Source organism: Electrophorus electricus, chromosome 2 (assembly GCF_041902795.1).
Source record: "Electrophorus electricus isolate QZ-2024a chromosome 2, ASM4190279v1, whole genome shotgun sequence".
Lineage (NCBI taxonomy): Eukaryota > Metazoa > Chordata > Actinopteri > Gymnotiformes > Gymnotidae > Electrophorus > Electrophorus electricus.
In genome coordinates this window covers 36564557-36591734 of record NC_137498.1, presented here as the reverse complement: position 1 = coordinate 36591734, position 27178 = coordinate 36564557, and the positions used below count along the sequence as shown (strand labels likewise).

At 45.0% G+C, this 27178-nt stretch overlaps 1 protein-coding gene across 18 annotated transcripts in view; it reads left to right on the top strand.

Annotated features, from left to right (window-relative positions):
• Nucleotides 1-27178, top strand: part of macf1a (microtubule actin crosslinking factor 1a) — a 132409-nt gene that overhangs the window by 60839 nt on the left and 44392 nt on the right. For 17 of the 18 annotated variants that reach the window (XM_081701855.1, XM_081701850.1, XM_081701820.1 and 14 more), the window contains 43 exons: nt 256-383; nt 476-569; nt 727-881; nt 1097-1379; nt 1602-1730; nt 1826-1903; nt 2312-2473; nt 2870-2974; nt 3306-3401; nt 3494-3619; nt 4854-5006; nt 7416-7570; nt 7849-7975; nt 8086-8269; nt 8401-8567; nt 8821-8999; nt 9078-9216; nt 9307-9500; nt 9797-9956; nt 10050-10133; nt 10283-10390; nt 10505-10603; nt 10688-10807; nt 10939-11030; nt 11193-11328; nt 13257-20024; nt 20131-20286; nt 20378-20593; nt 20696-20860; nt 20971-21267; nt 22042-22191; nt 22274-22507; nt 22623-22790; nt 22880-23221; nt 23453-23644; nt 23737-23913; nt 24009-24132; nt 24289-24488; nt 24607-24924; nt 25052-25218; nt 25880-26036; nt 26127-26235; nt 26473-26535. In XM_081701855.1, coding sequence (XP_081557981.1) covers nt 256-383; nt 476-569; nt 727-881; nt 1097-1379; nt 1602-1730; nt 1826-1903; nt 2312-2473; nt 2870-2974; nt 3306-3401; nt 3494-3619; nt 4854-5006; nt 7416-7570; nt 7849-7975; nt 8086-8269; nt 8401-8567; nt 8821-8999; nt 9078-9216; nt 9307-9500; nt 9797-9956; nt 10050-10133; nt 10283-10390; nt 10505-10603; nt 10688-10807; nt 10939-11030; nt 11193-11328; nt 13257-20024; nt 20131-20286; nt 20378-20593; nt 20696-20860; nt 20971-21267; nt 22042-22191; nt 22274-22507; nt 22623-22790; nt 22880-23221; nt 23453-23644; nt 23737-23913; nt 24009-24132; nt 24289-24488; nt 24607-24924; nt 25052-25218; nt 25880-26036; nt 26127-26235; nt 26473-26535 — 13456 coding nt within the window. The remainder of the gene's footprint in view (nt 1-255; nt 384-475; nt 570-726; nt 882-1096; nt 1380-1601; nt 1731-1825; nt 1904-2311; nt 2474-2869; nt 2975-3305; nt 3402-3493; nt 3620-4853; nt 5007-7415; nt 7571-7848; nt 7976-8085; nt 8270-8400; nt 8568-8820; nt 9000-9077; nt 9217-9306; nt 9501-9796; nt 9957-10049; nt 10134-10282; nt 10391-10504; nt 10604-10687; nt 10808-10938; nt 11031-11192; nt 11329-13256; nt 20025-20130; nt 20287-20377; nt 20594-20695; nt 20861-20970; nt 21268-22041; nt 22192-22273; nt 22508-22622; nt 22791-22879; nt 23222-23452; nt 23645-23736; nt 23914-24008; nt 24133-24288; nt 24489-24606; nt 24925-25051; nt 25219-25879; nt 26037-26126; nt 26236-26472; nt 26536-27178) is intronic. The other variant, XM_081701841.1, reaches the window with a different exon arrangement.

Here is a 27178-nt window from a genome sequence, read left to right as displayed (position 1 = left end):
GGTGTACAAGCTGGAAGTGGAGGTGGGGGGTATATGGTGGTCAGGATGAGAGGGGGAAAAGCATAAAAGCAGAGAGGAAGGCAATGGAAGAACTGCAAGCTGACCTTGATTGGGCTGCTGAATGCAGTTCACATTGCTGTTTGCACTGTATATGTTAACTGGATATGTTGGTGCTCTGTTATCATCTTCAGATGTCAGATAACTTCTGAATTTTTTTTGTCTGCTTGCGTACGTTTGTTTCTGCGATCCCTCCAGGTCTGGATAGAGTTTGGGCGCATCAAGCTGCCCCAGGGACTGCACCCTAACGACCTGGAGGAGGAGTGGGGTAAACTGATCCTGGAGATGCTGGACCGAGAGAAGGCCCTCCGTCCTGCTGTAGAGAGGTAAAGTGGGAGATCACCACACACGTGCAGAGAACTAAGGCATATAGCCTTAAAGTGCACAAACAGACTTGCTGTCTTTGTTTGCCTTTTAGACTGGAGCTGCTCCTGCTGATGGCCAACAAGATCCAGAACATGGCTGTGGACTGTGAAGAAAAACTGACACTGGCCAAGAACACACTGCAGGCGGTGAGTAGAACTGCATGACTAGGGAGAAACCCCCTATTGCAATGACTCATCTGCTCATGACTTAGCCACTTGCCTCTCCTGCAATCACTTACTTGCAGTAATCCAGAATGTGTGTTTGCGTGCGTGCGTGCTTGCATTTGTGTGTGTGCACACACAGGACATGTCCCGTCTGGAGGGTGGCGAGCCAGCGTGCTGTGAGCAGGAGCTGGCCGTGTACCTGCAGGACTGTGAAGCTCTGCTCCAGCTGCTGCACCAGGACCTCCAAGTCCTGCGAGACAAGAAGTACTACCAAGTAGAGCAGCTCGCCCTCAGGTGGGTCAGATAGAAACATCACTGCTGGTCAGAGCAGGACAAAGATGAGGACAGAGCATGAAAGAGAATGCTAGTTGTTCCACTTGAGAAGCTTTTTGTCAGATATAAAGGGTATATGAAGTCGGTGCTTTATCGGGGAAGAGGCTGATTTCACTGCTCTTCCCATTGGACATGTTTGTGAATGTGTGCTATGTTGGTCTCATCCTCCTCTGCAGGGTTACATGTCTGCAGGAGGAGCTGGTCTCCCTGCGGCTGCAGTGTGCCAGTGTGTACAGGAAGGGCCACTTCTCATCGGGGCCACTGCAGGTTGCTCCGACAGCTCAGAGGATGCCACCAGGCAATAAGAGCACGTTCACTGTACCGGGGGCCGAGTCCAGCGGGGTGGCCCTGCTCAGACGTCCCATGACCCGTGCAGAGCTCGTGGCTGTCTCATCATCTGAGGACGAGGGGAGCTTACGTTTCCTCTACGAGCTCCTGGGATGGGTCGAGAAGACACAGGTGAGCAAAAAAGAAATGGAGAGACATTCAGAGAATCATGTATTTAGGTGAAATTTTTAAAGGCATTACAGGGGGATGTGGTAGACTCATGTTGATGTGATCTTGAATTGTGTGTGTGTGTGTGTGTGTGTGTGTGTGTGTGTGTGTGTGTGTGTGTGTGTGTGTGTGTGTGTGTGTGTGTGTGTGTGTGTGTGTGTGTGTGTGTGTGTGTGTGTGTGTTAGGAGCTGCTGGAGCGGGCCGACTGGGGCTCAGACCTGCCCACTGTAGAACAGCACCTGCAAGATCACCTGTCCATCCACACTGCTGTGGAGGAACTGCTGCACAATCTGAAAGATGCACGCAGCTATGAGGTACTACTAGCCACACACACGTACCCACACACACCCCTCTTAAATTCCTGCACACACTGAGCACTCATGTGCTTGTCTGTCCTCTCTTCTCCCAGGCAAGCATCTCTCCCAGTTTCCGAAGCAGTTATTCCGAAACGCTGGCCAAGCTGGAAAACCGGTACTGCAGACTATTGGTAAGTGTGCCCTCATTTAATAAACCTTGGGTGGGGTGTGTGTGTGTGTCACTGCAATGTTCAAGAGCCTCTCATCAGGGCATGGCTGAATTTTCCTTATGACAAAGAGGAAGAGAAGAGAGCCTGCATATGACAGGCTTGACTGTGCATGGCACCTGCTCATGGCGCGTACACACACATGCGCACACACACATGCGCACACTCTCTACACTCCTCTCCTTAACTTAGTTCTCTAGAGGGTGGAGAAAGGTCAGGGGAGGAGGAAGAGGTCTGTATGTGTGTGTCTGTATGTGTGTGTGTGTGTATGTGTGTGTGTTATATGATTGTAGGAGGCTGAGGTCATCAGATTTACTGATTAAAAGCATGTGTTGTGGGGCCAGTGTTTGTGAATGGTTTATGTTGCCGCAGGAACATTCGTCATGGCGACTGCGTTGCCTGGAAAGCCTGCGAGCATTTGTGTCACACTGCACTGAGGAGCTGATCTGGCTCAACGAGAAGGAGGAGGAGGAGCTGGCCTTCGACTGGAGCGACAATAACACCAACATGGCTGCTAAAAGAGAGCAGTACTCTGTGAGTGATGCTCAAAGCACAGAAGAAACCAAAAGAACATTCTAGAAGTATATCATGACCCAGTTCTATATAGTTGTCCTTAATTCCAGTACTCTGAGTCCTGGTTTTTCCCCCACATTTTAACACCTTAATTGTGCCTGATTTTATTTATTTATTTATTTATTTATTTATTTATTTATTTATTTATTTATTTATTTATTTATTTATTTATTTATTACAGCCTTTAATGTAATTCTCTCTCTCTTCATGTTAAATAAACCAGCATGTTATCAAGTAATCAGCTGTCTAAAAGATCAATTTTATCAAATTTTCCTACTGATTTTGATAAGTAGTTTGGTAGTTTGATTTGCTACAGTAGTGATTTTTCCTTCTTTTGTCTTATGATTTTTTTAACAGGAAATGAAGTCAGAGTTGGAGGAAAAACAAGAAGTGATGTGCTCCCTACAGGAAACTGCTGATCAGCTTTGTCAGGACAACCATCCAGCCAAGCAGACAGTAGAGGTGAACTGTTGATCATAATGTATGACTGCTTAAAACCTGATTAGACTTATTCCAGCATAGACAGAAGAAAAATATCATACCTTGTATCATTTATTTCTCGTGAATTCCTTGTGACAAAGAAAACTTTAAAAAATGTCTTTCTTAAGAAAAATATTATAAATATATTCTAGTCTGTTGTTTAATTTTCATCACTGTTGTCCCTGATGTGTATGGTAGACCACTGCCAATTAATAGGAATGTATTTTGTTATTACTTACCTCAGCTCTCTGTTTTCATAAGTCAGTGGTATGGATAGCCTTGATGTTAACTGTGTTACCTGTGACCACTGCAGGCCTACAGTGCTGCCTTACAGACACAGTGGCAATGGGTGAAGCAGCTGTGTGTGTGTGTAGAACAACACCTAAAGGACAACACTGCCTTCTTTCAGGTAATGAGTCTCCAAGTGTTTTATTTTTTTGTACCTGTCTAGATGATGTTCGGTTGTGATCTTCATTGTACTGCTGTACCCTCTGCTCACAGTTCACGAGTGACCTGCGAGAGTGCGAGACGTACTTGCGGCAGCTTCAAGACACCATCAAACGGCAATACACATGTGACAGGGGCAGCAGGCTGGGTAAACTGGAGGACCTGCTGCAAGATTCCATGGTAAGGGCTCTTCTGGGCGAGGGCCTGGGCTCCAGGGCCTAGCGCTTGGCAGCAAAGCGTGCACCCTAGCAGAGGGCTGCCATATATGAGGGAGAGACCAAGAAGTGGGCCTGGAGGCTCCTGGTAGTTCTGCAGCAGTGGACTTTGGGCCCTTTTAGTACAGTGGAGATACAGATGGAGAAGGATATTCCTGACTCTGCATTTACAATTTAAATAATGTTACTGAGCTAAAAAGACTACGTGAACAGGCTAAGAGTCATTTTGACAGTCCACATCGTGAGAGGTTTTGACTGGTTTTACATTTGGGTAGCTACTGGCATGGTTTTAGGGGGAAGATGTGAGTATTGGGGTTTGCATGTAGAGTGAAAGGCAGGCTGTTTAGCCACTGGGAGATTTGAGTTGTCAGCACTGGTGGGTGAGACTAAATATGTGCTCAGCGTGTGCCTCTGCACAGCTGTCTTTAATTTGCTGTTGGAAAAAAATAACACATTCACTTCCCCGAACTGATCGACTAAACCAGCCCAATTTTTCACTCAGTGCTCTGCGGTCCTAGGTCTAGACATACGCTAATGCCCCAGGACTCTTAAAACCACGCAAGGAATTCAAGACTAGAGTGCAGTGCTATTAGCACTTCCTCTGTCTACCTCTGCTTCTCTCTGCCAGCACTTTAACGTGTCCCTAATGAGGCCTGCCATCTCATCAAGGCCAGAGGAATGCTCCTGTGCTGCTCATTATTTACTACTGCCTAGCTGAGGGTCTAATGGCTGAGACCAAATCCTGTGATAATGTTAGGACATGGAATGCTCACTACAATGATTTCTCAATATCTTAGTTTGAAGTAGATAGAGGAGACAGCCATTATTCTAGTGTCTTGTAAAAATAATCAGTTCAACTTCTCATGATTGTGTGGATAAGAATAATTATATTAAATTTGTGTAATGCATATTTATATCAATTTGTTTTATGGGTAGGGTCTTAAGATTAAACATAAAGGAGTTTGTCATGTAGATTTTTTGTAGCTGTTGGTGATGTAATGATGTATAGTATAACATTACTGTTGCAGTTTACTTTATTCAGGGATTAGACATATTGGCTATAAATTAGAAAGAGAGAGCAGAGTTAATCTAATGATTATATCCATATTCCGACTATACAGTAACCATTACAATTGATCTTTCTTTGTCATGTCACACAGTTTATGCAGTCACTGACAAACTTTCTCTGTTTCTAACAGGAGGAGAAAGAGCAGCTGATTGGGTACCGCAGTTCGGTGGCCAGCCTTGTAGGGCGGGCCAAGACAGTGGTCCAGATCCACCCACGAAGTGCAGACTGCATTCTGGGTACAACCATGCCCATCCGTGCCATCTGTGACTATAGACAAATAGAGGTATGGCCAAGATCAGTGATGCACTCCTGCCAACACCCACCTGCCTCTCCTCACCCATCTTGCTCTTTTACATCCTTAAGAACTGATTCATGGTCTGTTTTTTTGAGTCTTTAGCAATTGCTAAGATAAGATATGTGGGATAAAAGGACTGGTAGTCTACCATCTCTTGTACATTCCCATCCTGCACTGCTCACACCCTGCTCAACTCTCATTGGCTGTCTTAAATCAAGGCACCACTGAAGTGCCCCAAACACAGGATATGCCTCAAAGCCTAGGGGACCTGGGATTGAGTTTATCTGGAGTGAATCTGGAAGGCTGCGGCCATCTTGTAACAGTTACACCATCTTTAGTGCTCTACAACATCTAGCACTCTAGGTATAAAGTAGGAACATCACCATGTTGACGTGGCCTTCCAGAAGGTGGAGCATGTGGAAATGTTCTTCATTGCTGTCAGCTGTCATGCTACAGGTGCTTTGAAAGAAACCTAAATAAATGACACCTTTGACTGTCAACATGCAGCTTGCAGGGATGTCTGCAGACATGCTGCCTGCCCTCTGTACAGCTATTTTCACTAGAGCAGCACTGGTGGAGTGTGTATTTGTGTGTGTGCATTTCTGCATGCACCTGCATGTGTATGCAACTGTGCGTGTGTGTGTGTGTGTGTGTGTGTGTGTGTGTGTGTGTGTGTGTGTGTGTGCGCGCTCACTGAGCCAGGAGCAGAGCAGTGTGGGCAGATAGAGGTGCAGTCACAGCAGTGATCACGCCTGCTGTGGCATAAGCCCCACCCACATTAGGCAGGCAGGCATACTCATACTGTACGGACCGTGTGTATGATATGAACCTGCATGCCATCTCCTGCGTGAGATGAGATGACATCAGCCATAAATATTCCAATGTGCTGCTGCCAGCGATAGTGCTGCTCATCAGTTTTTGCACCATAATGACGTTTATCACAGTCAGGCAGGGTCTTAACAATGCCCAAAAATAATCATTTTTCCCCCCCTCCTCCCATTTCTCTTTTCTCTTTCTCCCTTCCCTCCTGTTTTACCCGTGTGCTTTCTCCTCCCTCTCGTCCTCCTTTTCCTCTTGTGTGTCTGCGGGGCTGGCAAGGCCAACGCTCAGGTACTGCCGCTTAACACGCTTCACCTCTGCCCTCTGCTCTTTGACCTGGCTCTGCACACTCAGTTCAAATACAGCAGCACAATGCTACCTAAATCTCTGCTTCATTCTCACCACCAGCCCCGCTAAAACGCCTCAGCCGGTTAGCGCGACGTGTGCCATATTTATGACGTGGTCATAGTCGTGGTTACAGCCTAATGATTATGAATCTTTCTGTGTCATGTTATGTGAAGGGTGTTTAATTATCACATTTGTAACTTCTTGCATAATTTTTTTACACAAAACACTCATGAAAGTTCATATCAGCAGCCATGAGCTATTCGTGTTTTATATTACAGTAATATGTTCTTTGATTTCAGTTTGAGGAAACTGAGAATTCAAGTCCCTTGTGGTATTTCAGTTTCTAAGCATTTCAGTGGGAGTGTACTAGCTTTAATAGCATTTAATTTTACACATCCACATCCACATCCACATTTTTTTTTTATAGTAAATATATGTGGACTGTTACATTGAAAAATCCCTTTCCATAAAAGCACTCCATATTCCTGTAATATAAACATGTAATATAAAGTATAATAATATTAAGATTTTATGAATGTGTTATGCATACATTCTTGATGTAAAATGTTACCCAACTTTCCCTTAGCATGCAAATTGTAGGACACTGGTTATAAAGTAGGAGTGAATTGAGTGTTGTAGCACTGTGCTGTTTCAGTGAGCCATGAGTGGTGGATCTGCTCATGGACAGATGGTAGCTCTCCGAGCCAGCAGCACTGATTCTTGCTCCATACTGCCAGGTTGCGGGCCCGTATCTGCTCTGTGTGCAGGGGGCAGTGTGATAGGGTGGCTGGGGCACCAGGCTATGAACACACTTATCCCGCTTCTGATTTGTGGGCTACAAATTCCCTTACATCATTTTAAGAGTAACATTAGGTCATATCCTCCTTAGAACCAAGCTAGGTTAAATTATGCCTTCAAATGATGGTCTTCAAATAAATTTGATCTTGTTCTATAGGATTAAATGTTCAAATATGTAACAGTTCCAGAGAGGCATAAGAAAATCTGCCTTAATACATCATACTTTAAGTTTGATCTCCATTAGCATTAACATTTTATTTCTCATAATTTGGTTAACACTGTTTTTACTTTTTAATCCACATTTTTTCATTTTGCTTTGTTTTTCAATCCCTTACCTGCTGCCACTTCCCTCTTGCTGCTTTTCCCCATCTATTTCTCTCTTGATCTCTCTCTCTCTCTCTCTCTCTCTCTCGCTCTCTCTCGCTCTCTCAGATCACACTCAGTAAAGGGGAGGAGTGTGTGTTGGAGGATAATTCTCAGAGGACCAAGTGGAAGATCATCAGTCCCACGGGGAATGAGGCCATGGTGCCGTCGGTGTGCTTCACCATCCCACCCCCCAACCAGGAGGCTATGGACACCGCCAGCAGGTATGCCCGTGGTCACTGGCACCAAAGCCGTATGGAAACTGAACTCAATGTCTGATTCCAGGGTCTTGCTGTGATACCCTGTGTGTTTACTGTGTGGACATTATCTAAGGCTGTTGGTGCTGTGTGCTCAGCATAATCAGGGTGCTGAGAAATGGTAGCAAAGTGTTCATAAATTGTTGGCTGCAGGACTTCCTAAGTAAAGGGCTCTCTAAGTGACTCGGTGAAACACTTGGCCCTGTTTTGCTAGTGAAATGTTTATCGCATCTCCTTGTCTTCAGAATGGAGCAGCTGTATCAGAACGTGATGTTTCTATGGCACCAGCTGCATATGAATATGAAGAGTGTGGTTTCCTGGCACTACCTACAGAAAGACATCAGCTACATCTCCTCCTGGACCCTGGACACGGTCACTACATTAAACAACAACTTTTTCACCTAAGGCTGTCCTGTAGCCCCCCAGAGGAGTTCCCTGACTCATGTTTGTGTGTATTTTTGTGTGTTTGTATGTGTGTGCAGGTGCGTTCCCAGTCTCCATCTGAGAGGAAGCAGGCCCTTGACCACCTGGATGCCCACCTGGCTGACTTCCTAGCAGACAGTCGTGAGAGTGACCTCTTCACGCCAACTGAGAGGCGTGAACTTGAGCGGGAGGCTGAGAGTAGCCACCAGCACTGCCAAGCATTACTGGTCTCTATGGAGACAGGTAGATGCAGAGACCACATGTTGCATGCTTGTTGATAACTGCTTAAAACAGAATGGATCTAGAAAGTGCCATTTGCACAATGTCCCACACACACACATGCACACCGAACACTCTCTATCTCACTCTCTCAGTGGAGAAGGATGAGTCGTTGTTTCGCTCCTACCTCTCGGAACTGCAAAGCATCAAGTCCCACCTGCAGGGGGCGGAACAGAGGCTGATGAAAGGCATGCGGAGTCCACCCCCCAGTGGTCTGTCAGGAGATGGTGCAGACACCGCTGTTCATATAGCAGAACAAGAGGTAACCCAAAACTGGTTGAACAGCTCCCCCTCCTGGTTAAAAAAACTATACTGTGTTGATCTCTTCTTTTCATACTTTACACAAAGTCTTTTGGTGCCATTAGTCATTTATTTTTGGTGCATTACCAAATTAGACATGTCATTGATGCTATCCTTCACCAGTTTAATTAGACCTCGACTAGCAGTGTGTTGTAGATAAACACTGACATGATTGACAGCCCTGTGTAGTTGTTGTTGATGATCTTGTTGTGCAGAAGCTGCAGCAGGACCTGAAAGGTCTTCAGTCCAACCTTGGCGACGTGTCACGTCGCTGTGTGAATTTCTTTGAGGAAAAACCCACCTCCTCCAGTGTGCCTACTCTCCGCTCCGAACTCAATCTGGCAGTGGAGCAAGCAGAGAGACTCAACTCCCTGTCCACGGTCTACCTGCACAAGTCAGTACAAGCGCACAAACGCGCTCTCAGTAACTCATTTCATGTCCATTAAGCAGTTGCCTGCCTTGCTCCTCTCAGGCTGAAGACAGTTGACCTTCTGATGAGAAGCTTGCAGGCTGCTGAGAGCCAGGTGAAGAAGTATGAGAGCCGTCTGAGTGAGGAGGACATTGTTCCTGCTGACACTGCTGCCATCCAGGCCTTGAGGGAGCAGCTGAGGGTGAGTCCCAACGGCATACTGCACAGGAGCACTCCTCCTTCATCTCTCCGTCCATATTCTGACCACCTCTCCACTCACCTGTTTTTACAGAAGTGGCACTCAGAGTTGGATCAGCAGGATCACGTCTTCCAGGCTCTGAGCTCAGAGATGCAGAGGGCACGGGAAGTGGGCACGCAGCTCAGCCAACTGCACCCAGATCGCAGCCCAGAGTTGGAGCGCTACCAGGAGAAAGCGCAGCAGCTCACAGAGAGGTGGCACGGAGTGCGGAGACAGATAGAGACACGGTGAGCCTTTTGAGGACACAAGGGGTTTAAGAGTCTGGGGTGGGGGCAGGAGGTAACAGAACAGAACGTTTGACTTTCACAAACAGATGTTTTTATTAATCTTTGTTTCACTTATTTTAAAATCAATAGTAATACCATAAGTCCTTAATTCTGCTGGAAAAAAAAAACTTTGAGCAAAGATATCAATGAAAACATCACAAAATGTTGGGAAAAAATGCACCGTCACGTGCCTTGACCACCAAGGGTTAATATCAATGCATTAAAGTGTTTGGTCAGTAACAACCAGTTCTGTGCAGGCAAGCTGATCTGGAGGTGCTGGGCTCAGTGCTGCACCAGTACCGTGACGGCCACTCTGCCCTCATCTGCTGGATCGAAGAGACCACAGAGAAACAGGAGAATACCCAGCCCGAGCAGACAGACAGTAGAGTGCTGTCAGAGCAACTCGCCCAGCAGACGGTGCAGCCCAACTTTCATACATGCTGCCACCCTGTGTACCATGTTAAAACAAGAACTGTTGTAAGTCTCTTCTCTGAACTGTTCCTCTTGCAGGCTCTGGTGGCCGAAATTGAGCAGAACCAAGTCAAACTGGATGAGTGCCAGACACACTCCAAACACTACTGCACTGCTGTCAAGGTTAGGTGCTCTACCTAGAGCTGATTCAATCAGCTACTGGTCACTGGACAGCACACCTGGGGAATATTTCACTGGAAGAGTGTCTCCATTTAAGCTCTCAAATATTTTTCTCTAGTATACAAAACACAATGTCTCTGTTTGTGCATTAGGACTATGAACTGCAGCTCATGACATTTAGAGCTTTTGTGGAATCGACCCAGAAGTCTCCAGTGAAACGAAGGAGGATACATTCCTCATCGGATGCCATAACACAAGAGGTAAATGAGGAGAGGGGAAGTGTGAAGGAGTCCAGCTGGCATGTCCTGTGGACTTCTGTTCACACAGTGGTTTGAAGGGGCCTAGAATCATCATGAGCCTTTCTGCTCTTCCAGTTCATGGACCTGCGCACACGCTACACGGCTCTAGTGACCTTGACGACACAGCACATCAAGTATATCAGTGATGCATTGCGGAGACTCGAAGAGGAAGAGGTATGGTTTAGTGTCACACCAGCTGTATAAAATATGTTGCTTGTCCTGTTGAATAAGTGGTAAATATACTTTTTCTACTTGCAGAAGCAAATTGAGGAGGAGAAGCAAGCCCGGGCAGGCCAGGTTTCAGAGCTGCTCGGTTGGGTTAAAGACCTCCAGCAGAGGGCTGAAGGACCTGCCATGTCATCCCTCACTGCACAGCAGGTAGGACTGCATCTGCCGCCTACAGCATGGAAGGGAGTCGTTTCTGTACAAGTGGTGGAAGCAGCATCAGTGTCAGTATGTACTGGTAATAGACTTGATAAGATCATGCTTTTCTTCTACTGTTTCTTCAGGCAATCAGTGAGCAATTGACTGCTAAAAAAGAAGTTGTTGCTGAAGCTATCAGGAGCACACAAGTCTTCCTGCTCTCTAAACAGGCCAGCAAGTGAGTGTGGTGTATTTTCAGACGCTGATATGGCTACAGCATGCATCTTGCGTCTAAGTGTTTTTCACCTGGCGATTTTTGTTTCTACTGGATGATTTTGTTAGGATAGCCCACCAGTCTCATGCACACGATTGCATAATGACACAGCTCCTTGATCTTTAGACTGGCCCCTGAAGAGCGTGCCCAAGTGACATCACAGCTGGACCAGCTGACTGCTACCTATAGCCAGCTGTGTGACAGCTCTGCAGCCCAGCTGCAACAGTTGGAGGAACAGCTTGCCAAGGAGGAGAAATGCAAGGTAGAGTTTGAGGTTTAAGGCAAAGTGGCAGTGACCATGGTGTAAAATGCTGCTATAGCGAGCTTCAAAGGCAAAGAGCTTGCATTAAAAGATTGCTTCTGATGTGTGCTGCTTTAATGAGACATTGTTCGGATTGTTGTATGCGTATGTGTGAATGTGAGAGCAAGAGTGGGTGCCGCATGATGTGTGTTGCCTGTCACTTGTGTTTTTTGACATTCATCACCACCTCCATGTGTCTCGTAGGTTTGGTATGACATAACACAATTTTTTTAATAGCATGGAGTGTGTCCCTCACCTACATGCCTGTGATCATGCCACCACCTTCATCATCATTTGCCATCAACCACATCTGCTTGTTGCTACTTATTGACCATGTAGTTTAGAGCAGCAATTTTGAGTTCTGTGAGCAGAAACATCATCGCATATTGATTCAGAATGCAACATCATACCTCATTACACATTGATCCAATACACAGTGTCAAACGCACATCATTGCAGGTCATGTCTTTTGTGCTACTTTAGATTTCTGCCATTATAAGCACGTAGTTATAATTCATGATTATTTATGCAACATGGTTTATTTGTGAGACATTTTCTTAATTGATTGGTGTAAATCCACAGTTTTACATGCACATTTCATCACCAAATAACCATATGGTGGATTTTTGTAATGCTGTGTAGTCATTCATAAACAAAAATCAATATTTCATGTTGAAAGCAGTGATATTTGAGTGTATGTATGAGAGTGAGGTAATGGACTGTTGTGTGAATAGGAAAGTTTAAAAATATATCTGTAAATGTCTGTTAGAGTGCAGAAAAATATCTCATAGGGAGTATGGTAGTTTGAGCACCAGAGGCCAGCTATGCATACTTCCACCTGTTTGAGCATGATGTGTCCAGGTCACAGTTCTAAACACGCATTTGCGTGTGTATGTGTGTGTGACTGTTTGTTCCTGGTTTTACCCTCTTTAAAACAGTAATGCTGTGTGAAACTTAAAAATTACTAACAGCTCCTGGGAAAGAGCACAAGATGGCCATTAAAAAAGCGTCATTAAGTTTAGCTAGGGTTTAGTGTAGCAATCCGATTTGTATAATTTAATTTCATTATGGTTACAACATATCAGGTTTACTGTTCATTTATAAGTAAGTCCCAAAACACATACTGAGGTAAGAAAATGTGGCAAGAAGTTGAAATCCTGTCAATATAGGCCCCATTCTGAACCAAAAGCCCAATAATCTAGACCTAAAGAAGTGTGATAAGGTTACTATGATAAAACCGAAAGGAATATTGGGTAGATAGGGCTAGTCAGTCCCGGGCAGCATCTCGGGCAGACGGAGTGGGGCATGCCGAATGCTAACATCCAGCTTCTCACCTTGTTGCGCCTCAATCTGCCGAGCCGTCGGCCTGTCTGTGTGTGTGCGTCTAAAGACCCTCCCGTTACGGTAAGTAGTGCTCGCTTTCTCTCTTACCGTTGCTTCGTTTCTGACCTGCCTTTCCCTGGTAAATTTCTCTTCTGTCGTGCATTTATTTAATTTTTTTGTCTGCTATTATTTAAGAATATTTATAGCTTAGTGTATTTTAGCACTGTGTCTTTGTGCTTTAGAATGCTTCTTGCTTTGTTGCTTTTTACTGATTTTTTTTTTTTTTTTTTTTTTTTTTTTGCAATAATTTAATTTATCTTTTATTTATTTTATATGATCATATTTTTTAGTTGATTGAGAACATGTAGCTAGGATGCCATTCAGGGGTTAAATTAAATTGTTACTACACAGTATAAACCTATGTTAATTGTGCATGCTTTGGTTGTGGGTATTTTCTTACAGATCTATACTGTCTTGGGTTTAAACAAAAATGCTGTATTTTATTGCATCAGTAACTGCACAAATAATACAGGGTATTACTTACACAGCATTTTTTTTTTTCCTAGGGCCATGAGACCATCGCTGGAGTAATTGATCTTGGCACTGTGGAAACTTTTCCAGTTTTCCAGTCAGCATGTCGTGGCCTCATAGACAAGGACACCTGCCTTGTGCTGTTGGAGGCACAGCTAATCAAGGGTGGTCTGTTACAGCCTGACTCCCTGCAGAGCCTCTCATTAGAAGAGGGCCTTGTATCTGGTCTGATTGACAACCGCACCTACAAGTCACTGTCAGAATTGGAGACAGCCCTTCATCTCCTCCAGCAGTCACAGTTCCTACCATGTCATTTGGTACCAGTTGCTGCTGCTATGGAAGTAGGCCAGATAAAAGAGCAAGTCGGGCTTCGTATTCTGGAGCTGCAGTTAAGCACAGGAGGATTTCGGAATGCCACCAATAATAAAATTCTCACACTTGAAGGTGCTAGAGAGGAGGGTCTGATCTCAGTTGCTGTTTATAATAAATTACGTTCCCAGGTTGATCGGCGTGAGCTCATTGATCCAAATACAGCAGAAAAGCTTAGCCTGTCAGAATTCCATCAGCGTTGCATTTTGAACGAGGATACAGGTCTGCGTCTGCTGCCAGTGAATCAGCAGTCAAGGGGAACAGTCTGCTTACGTTCTGGTCGAAAGGTAGGCATTTTCCGTGCAGTCCAAGAAGGACTGATTGACCGAGAAGTTACCATTCGACTTCTGGAGGCTCAGCTATTTGCAGGAGGCATCAGCGATCCCCGTTCAGGTCACCGGCTGACGGTAGATGAGGCTGTGCGGCATGGCCTTATGGACCAAGACCTTGCATGTGCCTTACTCACTCACCAGTTACAAGCAGATGGGATAATAGATCCTGTCAGCAGAGAACGTGTGGAGTTAGATGAAGCTATCCGAAGGGACCTTATTTCTCCACGCATGGCACTGCGGGTGTTGGAATCACTCTGGGCATTTATGGGCATACTTTGGCCAGAGACAGGGGAGCTGCTTCCTATCAGTGAGGCTTTACAGCAGGGTGTTATCTCAGGGGGACTTGCCCGAAACGTCTTGACCAAACGGCATTCCATTGCTGCAATTTACTGCCCAGAAAGTGGTCAAGTGGTTCCTCTAGACCATGCAGAGGAGATGATGGGAATGGAAGCAGCAAAGGTCCTTATAGAGACAGAGGTCCCAGATGTTCTGCCTGCCATGACTTGGACAGGGTCCTTAAATGTAAACCACTGGGGATCTTCATCTTCACCACCTGCCTCACCCCCATATCTTCAGTGTGACGTTTCCTTTTTGGGGGCATCTGCACCAGAGGAGCAGGCTAAGCACTGCCTCCTTTCTTACATAATCACACACAGTTACATTAACGCCCGCTCTGGTGAGCGTCTGGTCCTGTTGGAACCTGAACTGATGGAGCTTGTAAATGCAAATGGATCAGCAAAGGACTCTAAGAAACCTGAACAACTGAGGAAGCACTCTAGAAGAGGAGAGTCTGAGTTTGTTATGCCATTCAGTACAACAGAACACAAAAGTCCTAAAGACTGGAAAGAAGCTTCAACGTTAAATATTTTTAAAGTGAATGAACAAGACAAGCTCATTATTTCAGATGATCATATAACAAATGTAATTGATCAAACTCTTAGTAAAACTGACAGAGTAAAGATTCCTTTAGAAGGAGCCGCTGCATTGAAAGAAACATGCAGCACTGATAAAACCTTAGTAAATCTCCCAGGTACAGGCTCAAAACTAGCAGAGATTGTACCTGAAAGTCAGATATCACCTCTGTTTCTGAAGCAGCTGAACATTTTGCCAACAAACTCTATGCCTGACTCATTGAGTCCACAGGTAGATAAAACAAGGAAGAAAGAAAAGCCCCTGGGACTGACTGAACCAGAGTCAACAGATCTGTGTATGCTTGAGGAAAATAAAGTAGAAAGTGCACAATCTAAGCAGAAAGATTTAGACATAAAAGCGGAGAACACTGCTGCTGAGATTTTTAAATATACAACAGAAAAAAATCTGTATGATCAGCTTGATGAAAAGGACAAATCAAATAAGACTAATGTACTGGGGATTACTACACATAGTGTAGAACTGCAGAAAACTGACATCTTGAATATAAATAAACAAATGTCGGATCAAAAAGATGTAAACAAAAATGCTGAAAAATCTGACTCAACACAGATTAAAAAGACCAAATCAAAAGAACCAAGTGAAGATGTGGAGCTTGAAAACATGGCAGAGGAGTTACTGCAAGGAGGTCTTTTGAGCGATGGAGCCAATAAGTTACTCCTAGATGAGGCTGTATCCCAGGGCCTTCTCCCAGGTCACACTGCTCTCAAAGTAATGTTGAAAGCAGGACTTTTTGGTGGTTTCCTGGATGTGAGCACATGCGAGTCACTGAGTATTGAGGATGTAATGCAGGAAGGACTATTGGATGAAGATTTATTGACCAGTGTTCTTCAGTCAGAAAAGACTCTGGCTGGGGTAGTTGATGCAGAACGTTGTCAGATCTGCTCACTAAAGGAGGCTGCTCAGATGGGGCTCTTGGACCCAGATACAGTAGCTCATCTGCTTGAGGCCCAGGTTGTCTCTGGTGGGATTGTTGACGTTCGTCGGGGCACGAAAGTTTCAGTTACCCTTGCAGGCAGTCTTGGACTGATAGAGGAGGACCAACAGGATGCATTGCTTGCATTAGAGAAGTCATGCCGTGGAAAGGGTTCAGATCCACATGCTTCACGCACCAAGTTGACACTACAGCTACAAATGGATGGTGTGGTGGATCCAGAAATAAAACGCCCTGTACCTTTTCAAAAAGCCCTTCAACAAGGCATGATAAGTCAGGAGGAAGCCCAGCAGATCCTCTTGCAGCAGGTGGCTGAAGGTGGAATTGTTCACCATGGCTCTGGCATTCGCCTCACTGTTACTGATGCAGTGTGTAAAGGCCTGATTGATGATTCTTTGGCACCAAAGCTTGAAGAGTTTGAAAAGTCCTATGAGGTGCAGGATCAGATTATCTCAGATCCAAACACTGTCTATCTGCAAGCATCTGCAGGCTTCATTTATGCTAGTACGTCAAAGACCAGACTTACCCTAACTGAAGCAGTTTCCCAAGGGATCATTGATAAAGACACTGCAAATAAAGCAATGGCTTTACCTAGTGTAAAGAGTGCTGTTCTGGATCCTCACAATGCTCAGGTTGTACCCTATTCAGAACTTCTAAACCAGGGAAAGATTGACATTGAGACAGGTCAACGATTCCTTGAAGTGAGACCTTTCCGAGGTATTCCAAACAAACAAAACGGTGACATGATGACCGTGCCAGAAGCAGTGAAGGCTGGCCAAGTTGATCCCATTCCAGCACTCAGGATATTGCAGAGTCAGGCAGACTCTGGAGGTATCATTGATATTTCAAGTGGGAAACGACTCCCCCTTCTGGAGGCTGTTGCTAAAGGACTTGTTGAAAAAGATGTTGCAAAAGTAATTGCTACTAATCAGTTCTTTAAAGGTGGACTGTTTAGTCCTGTCAGTGGTCAGAGGGTGTCAAGTCTTAAGGAGGCTGTTCAAGAGGGCCTTATCTCTCGTGAAATGGCTGCTGAACTTTGGGATAACTTTAGATCTGTGGATCAACCAACCTATGAGGAGGAAAGCTCTGAGACATTGGCTTCCTCCAGTGCTACATGTAGTCCTTCTCTGTCTCAGTTTGTATCAGGTTATTGTAGCCCTACAAAGACATGTCATGAAAGCTCAGCATCAAGTACAGAAGAATATTTTGCCGACTTGGAAAAGACTCAGTGTATGATTACAGAGCATCATGAAGACACTTTAGAGGCTGATACCATTGAGCAATTAGAGGTTCTTCAGCCCTATCCACCATCAGAAATGAAGAAACAAGTACACAAGGACGTTTTAAATGAGGTGGAGAAAGACACTGATGCATCTTTACAGGTACTGACTCAATTTGCCCTAAAAGCAGAAAAAAGGATACAGGAGGTGATTAAAGAGTATGCGCAAAAAAAACATAAAGATGAGGATCTTCAGCACCAGCCAAGTCAAGGTCGACTTCAGATTCAACAGATGTCTGACATTGAATGTAAGGATGACAAAACTTATGACACCTCACCCACACCTGACCATATTCCAGAGGGAGACATACAGATACACCCAGTGGTTGAATTAACAGTCTCCAAAATGAGCAAAAAGCTAGAAAACTATCAACAGATTCCCTGCAGTGTTGTCTCGGACACCATTTATAAGTTACATGATGGACAAACTCCATGTACAGAGGAAAGAAAAGGACAGTCTATTCTGACATCAGAACAGCAGTTGGTGTCTGATACAAAGCCCATCTCTAAAAGTGAAGAGAACAATGACAACAGAAAGGACACAACTAAATCCACCCCTACAGAAAGATCAAAAATGCCTAGAAAAAAGAGAGGTAAAGAGAAAAATAAAAAGCAAACAAGAACAGAAATAGAAAGAGTTGAAGGTTTGGAGGTGGAACCTCTGAATAGTGTAACACCACATTTAGAGTCTACTGATAGTATGAATAGAAAAGAATTTTTAGACATTGAAAAATCTGATAAAGATGTGAGTGTGAAGAAAGATGTCAAGATGGAGTTGGAGGTTAGGAGACCCTCCAAGATGAATGCATCTTTACCTGTAGATGCTATTGAGAAAGAGACTGGAAAGGATGTTGAAGATTTTCTTCAAAAAGAGGACAAAGATCTGGAGGCTAGCAAATTTGGTTTGGTGATGTATGGAGAGGGTGCTGAGAGTGATGACATAAAAGAAGCAATCAGCTTTAATCAAAAGTCTGTGGAAAATGTAAAAGTAGAGAAAAATTTGGATGGTACAAAAACTAATGACTTGAGTGAAACCTTACATGTGAGGGACTCAAATAACATGACTAGAAAAGAAAATGAAATTGATAAAAAATCCACTGAAGATATAAAAGTAGAGACAAAGGTTACAGTAAGTTTGGAAGTTCTGCAGCCTCCATATATGGGTGTGGCTTCATATGTAAAAGTTACTGAGAACAAGTTTGTAAAAGAAGTTCTTGATAAATCTGTTAAAGATGATGTGAAATTAGGAGAAGAGGCCAAAGTACATTTGGAGGTCCAAGCACAAGATACAAGTGCTGTTGATAAAGAATCTATTGAAGATGATGCAAATATAAAGAGAGAGGTCAAGGTAGATTTGGAGGTTAGACAAACTCCAGATATAAAAGAAGGTTTACTAGTAGTGGAATTGGAGAATGAAAATAATGATGTAAACGTTGATCAAAAATCTGAAGATAAATATGTCAAAGTAGAGTTGTCTGGAGGCCCTGTATGTCCCCCAACTGACAATATTGTAGCTTTCCCAGTGGATCTGTTCCTAAGAGAACAGGTTCTGCAAGGGTCAGCTGTTCAGCAATCTATAGAAAGTGGAGACATGGGTCTTGGAACTGAGACATCAAAAGATGACCCTGCAAGCCTGCAGGATGATCTTAGCCAAACAGAACATGAATTACAGAGTCAAATGCTGCACAAAGCCATAAGTGACATGTCAAAAACAGAGTATAATAAACAGCTTTATGTCTCAGAGGGCCATGAGCCAGAGCAGATAGATAAGAAGAAAAAGAAGAAAAGGAAGAATAAAAAAGTCAAGCAAATGTCAGAGCATGAGCCAAACGCTGAAAAAGAAGCAGAGCGCAAAGATGATGAGGCATCAAAAGCAGAGAGCGTGGAGGAGGATATGGTCCCAACTGTAAGTGGGAAATTGGACACGGCAGGAAACGCATGGAGGAAACAGCCTGAAGACCTTAACCAGACACAGCTGGGGAAAGAGGCACTTCTGATGAAGGCCAAGGAAAGCATTCTTAGGAAGGTCTTTGAACGGGGAGTCAGTGAGAAACAGGCTGCGGAGGAGTTGGAAGCACTGCGTCAGGGGTCAGGTAAAGAGCGACATGCAAGCACACAAGAGAAGCCCAAGACTGAGCAGAAAGGCTCTACACTCCCCACAAAAGGAAATGAGGCTAACATAACATGTCAGGTAAAGAAAGTGGACAAACGTGAAAAGTTTATGGCGAAAAACCTTTTACCCATGACTGACTCTACACAAACTCATTTCAGTCAAACAGATCATGATGTAAGTCACATATCAGATATTCATGCTATGTCAGACTTTCACACAGAGCAGGCCTTGATCACTATCGAGCATTCTGTAGTTGCTATGGACGCCAATAAGAAAACACAGATACCCATGGGTAATTTAGATGTGCATGCTGAAGAGAAAAGAATAAAAGATCCTGAACATCTGCCACTTAGTAATAAAGACAAAAAGCTGGAAAGGAAAACATCTGAAGCCTATGAGCCACCATGTACCGTCTTTATTGAAGGCTATCAAGATGTTAAATCAGATCTCAACATACGTGCGCCTGCTCTGGATGTCTCACAATCCACAAGTGCTGCTGCTCTGCCAAAAAAAGAAGTTGATGAACCTGTACCAATCTCCAAAATCGAAATGCACACAATTAACAAGGAATCTCTACTATACAAGAGTATGGATTTTTCTTCTGTTGGCACTGAAGCTTCCCTCACAGAAAGCACAGAGTCAGGACTGTCTCAAACAGAGGAGACGCCTGACTCTGACACCACAGAATGCACAGAGTCAGGACTGTCTCAGTCAGAGGAGATGCCTGACTCTGACACCACAGAATGCTGGGAAGAGGAGGAGGAAGTGGGCTATGTACAGGGAATAGAGGAAAAATGGGCTGATGATCTAATGAAAAAACAGAGGACCATCCCACAGATAAGTAAGGTAAGCATGAGTGTGTATGACTTGTTTATTTAATTCACAATATTCTATTGCTTTCTGATCAGTTATACTGCAATCACTATAAGCCTTTTCAAATACTTCTCTTCAGTCCTCCTTGGTCCGTCAAGAGTGCCTAGAACATGACCAACAAATTATGGCCCTGCTCTCCATGGTGAGACACAACGAGGTATGTCTTAAACAGCAGCAGCAACAGTCCATAGGGCGGAGTCTTATCGTACTTGATGATATCATCAAACAGACAGAGGTAAGCCCCCTTAAAGCTTTGCTTTAATACATTTCTGCAGTAATATTAGCTCATAGTAAGTCGATGTGGTGTTCTCTCGGTCTGAAATCAGGCCCTTGTTCTGGAGCTCAGTGATTTGGAGCCACAAGTAAACATGGAGTTGGAAGCAGCCAGGCAGCTTGTAGAGTCCTGCCCTCCCAATGTCCCACCTCAGTTACTCACAGCTCTGGAGAAGGACAGACAGAGTTTGTCTCGTGCCTTTAATGTGGCTAGAGAACGTGCCCAGTGTTTTCTGCAGGAGATGCAGTCACATCACAAGGGACAGAAGGTAAAAGAAGCTCATCAGCTTGGAGTTTGTTCAAAAATGTGTGCATCTCATTACATTTACAGTTAGGTTAAAACCATCTGAAAATGACCCACTAATCCTCAGGAGGCAGTGGGCAGTGAACTAGAAGCTTTGGGTGAGCGAGTGGATGGCCTTCTCTGCTGGCTTAAAAAAACAGAACCTCAGATGGAGCAAGATGATGTGGAAGATGAGATAAAAGAGGAGAGTGAAACATTAGTGCACATTGCGCAAGGATTACACCAGTGCAAGGTAGAATTCAGTCCCAGTACCTTATTTTCAACACCTCTAAATGATAAACATCTCTCTCTCTGCCCTCTCAATGAAAGGTTGTTGTCATCATGTCTGCTTCTGTCTTTTAGGAGTTGCAGGAGTGCCTCAGAGTTCGTGCCTCTGACGTGAGTGCGGTGGCATTTGACATCCAGGTCTTCGTCTCGGAGCATGCACAGGACCTGCTGCCTGAGCAGAGTAGGCTTCTGCTAGCACAGCTACAGCAGCTGCAGCAAGCCTTCCACCAGGCCTCGGGCCGCACTCATGCCAGGGCCCAGACCCTCGTACTCCAGCAAGCCAGAAAGGAGGAGCGATTACGTAAAGAGCAGGAGAAGGAGCAGGCAGAGAGAGAGGGGGAAAACAAGAGGCACATCGCTAGGGAGAGAGAGGTTTGCATATACCTGGTTGAATGTTCATGCTTCAGAATGCTAACAGGAACATGTAGTTTTGCTTTGATCATTAGTATAAGGGCTAGAACATGAACATAATCTCTGTAAAGCAAATCTAACTAAAAGAAAATCATTGACAGTTGACGACAATGCTGACTTTTATAGTGCTAATTGCTGACCTCTATAGCACCTCTACAGCTTGTTGTGCAGCTTTCTTTGCCACATAATAGAGTCTGTCTTTCGCTTGGTGCATGTCTATGTATATAACATGTATATTAACCTGTCTGCCTTGCTCTTACAGATTACCAGAGAGGACAAGTGCTTATGCCACGTTGGAAAAGACTAGAGATTTAAACGCAGCTTTTCTATGATGGCAAGCTTATATTTTTCCTTTCTCGTTCATTTTTGAAAGAGAAAGGAAAATGGCAGATGAGACATTCTTGTGATAATCTGAAATCTTTTTTTCCTGCTTGACTGACCTTGTGAAAGATTTGTTTTGTCTTGTGTGATTGCTGTGGATACATCTTGCTCAAACAGTCCATATTTTTGGGGTGTACGTTCTAGTGTGCCAGGTCTGTTAGGCAGAATATTTGTTGTGGAAGGTTAAGTGGTTGAATGGCTAATGAGTGTTACATTCAGAGAGAGGTGTGGACAGTAGTAGTGCTTGTCAAACTATCGAACAATATTGTACTGGGGACAAATTTCTCAATTTTTCTCTTTCACTCTTCTATCTTCTTTTTCCCCATTGCTGTCTTTGACAATGTGGCATTTTAGGTGGTACATCAGCAGAAATCTGAGTGCTCACAAAAACTTGAAGGCCTCACCATGTGGTTGGCTGGAGCAGCCAGCCTGCTGGCCAACCAGAGAGCAGGAGCTGAGTCAGGAGATGTGAGTGTTCTTCAGCAGAAGCAGAGTAAACTTAAGGTGAGGTACTGATCCATCTGCTTAAAAATTTTGGCATGACCATTGCCTGTGTATCCAAGTTTACATTCCAATGAATATTTAGGAGATGCAAAAAGATCTCCAGACCAAAGGTGATGGAGTGACAGAAGCAGTACGGTCAGCGGAGGAGTTCCTTGCTGAGCATGGTGAAGATCTAAGTGCAGAGGAGAGAGCCAGCCTGCAGGAGGCACTGGCACGCATGAAGAAACAATACCACACCCTCACAGACATGGCCCAGTCCTCTCTGTCTCAGCTAGACACAGCAATCAGCACAACACTACAGCAGAACACACAGAGGGTACATAAGGACCTAATGCATCTTTCACTTTCCTGTCATCTTTTCTTTTCCACCTCTCAGTTTCCATCTCTCACTCGGAGGCTTTTTTTTGTGTTGCATTTTCTCTTGGCTAAAGGCTAAAGCAGAGGAGGAACTGCACGAAACTCAGGGGAAAATAGATATGCTGCTTGAGGAGCTGTCATCAGACACATCCAGGAAGAAATCACATGGGGAGAGTGTTCCAGATGCTCCCTTTTCCCTATCACCAGAGAGCACTCTGAGCTCACACTATGACATGCTAAAGGTCAGAATGTAACTCTCAGAGGTATGCCATATTCCCATAAATCTTACTGGGTTTTAATCCACTGACATTTTTGTTGTTGCTTCTTCCAGGCCGAACAGCAGCAGCTACAAGCCCAACAGGCTCACCTTTTGCAGGTAGAACAGTCCACACGCTCCCTCCTGGAACAGCCCGACTCTAGTGTGCCCCCGGAGGAGAAGCAGCGCCTGCGTGCCAGGCTTGACGATTTGCAGATCCAGCATCAAGAGCGCCTCCAGAACTGCCAGGAGAGACTGCGGCGGACTGAGGCCCTCCGGGATGAACTTGCCAAGTTCCTGCAGGAGCATGGGAACCTGGGAGCTTGGCTAGAACAGAGTGAGCATGAGCTTTGTGCCCTGGGGGGTGGAGAAACAGATGCACAGGGTCTCAAAAACAGACTGGAGGAGCACAAAAAGGTATGCAGCACTGAGCACACAGTCATAGAAGTGGGAACAAGTTTCATTTTGTTTGCATCACAAACAATGAAATTTATGCTTTAAGCTCTAATAGATTTTTGTAAAACTCCGTAAAGGCGTTAATACCATGATTAGTAAATACTCAGTTGTACTTTTTTGTCATTTGTTCATGTTTTAAAGTAAATTAAGCTTACCTGCTGCTGACAGCTGCTGCTTGTTCATGTCTTTCAGCTGGCAGAAGATCTGATCTGTCATAAGGCAGACTTGCGCTTCGTGTCCATCTCTGGTGAGAAGGTGCTGGACTTGGTGCAGGGCACCCTCGAGAGGACAGGCACTACCAACCCAGCTCTGGAGAACACGAGGCAGCTTGTCAGTGACAAGCTACAAGATTCCACGCAGCGCTACAATTCCCTGCAGAGCAAGGTAGCTACTAATGTACATCATTCTCTCAATCTATCAATTTCAGCCATAAACTAGTCCCTTCATTTATTGCACCCTCTTTCTTCTTGTTGCAGTCTGTGGATCTTGGTGCCCGCCTGTCCAGCCTTCTGGATCGATACCAGCAGTACCAGGATGAGGTCAGTGCTTTGGACTCCTGGCTGAGTGCACAGGAGCAGAACCAGAGCATAGTGAAACCCAGCAGAGAGAATATGGACACACAGACACTACAGAATGCGCTAAATACTATACAGGTGAGAGCAGCCATGGTCCGCATTGAGGCGAGCCAGAGGACTTTTCTTTGGAGTGAAGGAGCATAGGTGGTTAAACCTGTTTTCTTCCCCCTCAGTATTTGCAGGACGAGCTGGCCGAGCGCTCAGTTCAGCTGGAGAAGGTGAGGAGAACAGGGAAAGTTCTTACCAGCTCCCAGGAGTCACCTACTCTCAACGCAACAGACATCAGTTCTGCCACAGGTACAGAAATGCACACATCTGTCTTTCATCCAGATGGTTCCTGCTGTGATAGAACCCCCAGAAATCATTCTATCTATTTTTAACATAATAGGGTACTTTGAACGGTGCATATTATAATGGAAACATTTATAATCCTCTTGTCGCTGCCCATTTCAGATGCACTCCAGAGCCGATTTGGGTCCCTGTCAGAGAGTGTGTCTCAGAGGGCAGAGCAGCTCCAGACTGCTGTCGCCCAGTCTGTCAGTGTTCAGGAGGGGCTCAAAGCTCTGCTGGCCTGGCTGGATGGCCTGGTTTTGGCTCCTAGCCCAGTCCAACCCACTGCCAGGGCAGTGCAGGAGGCCCTCACCCAGAACCAGGTATCAATAATCTAGCCTGGCCAGTGTCTTCATGTGGGATTACATAAGGAGATTCAAAGAAATGCAGATGCAGTGAAAGTGTAGTAAATGTAGAGGTCCCCCTCTCTCTCCAACACAGAAACTGCGTCAGGAGCTGTTGTCACGCCAAGGCAGCGTAGAGGCCACTCGCGACTCTGTCTCCAAGCTGCTGAAATCTGCAGATGCAACTACAGTCTCTGGGCTGCAGAGGGCGCTGGAGGACCTGAGCCAGCGCTACGCAGCTGCCCAGACCAAGCAAGCTGAGAAAGAGGCTGAACTACGGGCGGTTCTGCCAAAACTGGAGAGGTTTGAGCGCCTGAGCGCGGACCTCCGCAACTTTACCCAGAGCCGCCAGAGAGCGCTGAGCCCGGGTGGGCAGCCAGAACACAGCGTGGACGACTACAGGCGCACCGTACAGGTGACGGAGGTTACCCACAGCCAGTAGCCATGCCACTGCATTTAGATATTGTTTGGGGGGGGGGGGTCCCTCTGCCTTGCAAAGGGGTCTAATTATAGTCTAATTTGCTATTGTGTTTTTGCTTTAGGAGGTGAAATTTGAGCTTACCCAAGAAGCAAATCAGATGAAGTCATTTGTGGAGCTTGGTACAGACCTGAGCCAATCAGGGGTACTTGCCAGTGCACACTGCCTTCTGGACTTAACCAACGAGGCCTCTGGGGAATTTGCCCAGCTGGAAATCCGAGTCAATGAGAGGTGAGTACTAGGCATTATACAAGTCACCTGGCCCCTTGGGCAGCCTTCTCTCGCAGTCTTTTGCACATCTCATCCATGTCTATCATATTAACCTCATAAAAATGATGGGATGGAGTCAGGCCGAGCTCCATGCAGGGAGAAATAAGGCCTGTATGATTAGATTTACTGCGAGTACACAGTGTCATACTCTTCCAGCTGGAGAGCACTGCTCATTTGAGAGGCTTTGCTGAAGCTTTCAGATGCCTTGGCTCTCCATAGCACTGTGACTGCTTTTGTATTAGTGGGACTATGCTCTTGCAGCCTGTCTGCGTGCATGAGTGCAGGGAAGCCTGTAGCCTTTCCCCTGGCTACTGCCAGGGACTGGACTGTGGGGTTGCTGCCTGTGTGAGGGGCCCAGTGAGGGCTTGGCCATACACTCTAGCCCGCACAAAGGCCCTTTACTGTCACCATTGCTTAAAGTGCTTGCCTGTGCAGCGATGATGACAGAGTGCGAGACTGCAAGCACCCAGCCAGCTGGGTGAGTTCTCAGAGTAGTCTTTTGGAAGTCTACTTCAGAGACATTTTAAATAAAAAAAACATTTTTAAAGTAAGCAAAGCCTTCCAAATGTCTAGTCCGCCTTTAAATTGTCTGATTTCATTCTTCAATATGTCTCCCATCCAGACTGAACGCAATCCAGAGCTGCGAGCAGCAGCTTGAGCAGTTCCGCTTGCTCTATGGCTCCCTCTTCAGGTGGCTGCAGGCCACGCAAGAGCAGGTGGCTGCTAAGGAGCCCAGCCTCAGCACAGAGGGCCTTCAGAGGCGGGTACAGCAGCTCAAGGTGGGTCTGCATCCTAACACACAACAGTGAGCTGGAACCTGCAAATGCTGGTTTCTAAGAATCTAAAAGATGTTAATGACTTTTGTGCAGGACCTACTGAGTGAGTGGGAGAGCAAGGACAGCAGAGTTCAAGAGCTGAACAAGAGCGGTTCGGAGCTCGAGAACCTGATCATCAGCATCACAGCCCCTCAGAACAAAGGTGTGAGGACTACGAAAGCTATAAAATCTAAAAGTTGTAAAAAATAAGACAAATCCATAAAAGAGCATCTTAATATTAATATGTATGTATGTCTGCTGATGTGTCCTGCTCCATGTACTGTCTGTGTGAGCTTATGTCTGTATACTGGAACTAGCCCTGTTTGCAAATGCTTGAGCATATGTAGTGTTCATGCATGCATTTGCAGCAGCAATGTCACAGTGTGTCTCTCTCTCCCAGGTGTTGACCAGGTCAACGGTGCCGGCAACTCCAGCAGTGTCAATGGCATTCACACCTGTAAAGGTGAGCTCTGTCCAGCCTGGAGCACCCCAGAGCACACCCCCCACACCTGTCCACACCCCATTACATGATTGCATTTGTCTTTATACTTGACACCCCACCCCACCCCACATAATTCATCATACCCAGGACAAATACCCAGGCTAACACTCTTGCTGTCTTCAATCTGTGTGCTTTTAACCTTGTTTGGAATGGTGCATGTCTACTTTGCTGTGCATTTGCTATATTTGTTACATTTTAAAAGGCAATTGTAGAACCACTTAAGTCCTTAAGTATGAAAGTAGAAACTGGAAAAGTAGCATATTAAGGCTAATTTACAATTGCTAGGAGAATGCATTCTGTAGTTCACCAAATACTCAGTAGTGGCATGAGGTTTTTTATTCTTCCAAAGTGTTCAGGTGGTGATTTTTCAGCTCTTTAAGCACAGTCAAGAAATTCTTGATTTGTCATAGAATACGGACGAGTGATTGAATTTCTAAGTACTTGTGAATGAGATTACAGATGGCAAGATATAACATCCTGCTGATAATTAATTCTGGCATTTATATGTAAATAACACATTTTAAAATAATGTTGTATTTAATAAATGTAATACTTATTAGATGAGCTTGTTTGCACTTTATCTAAGAGGAAAAATCTGCTCTCT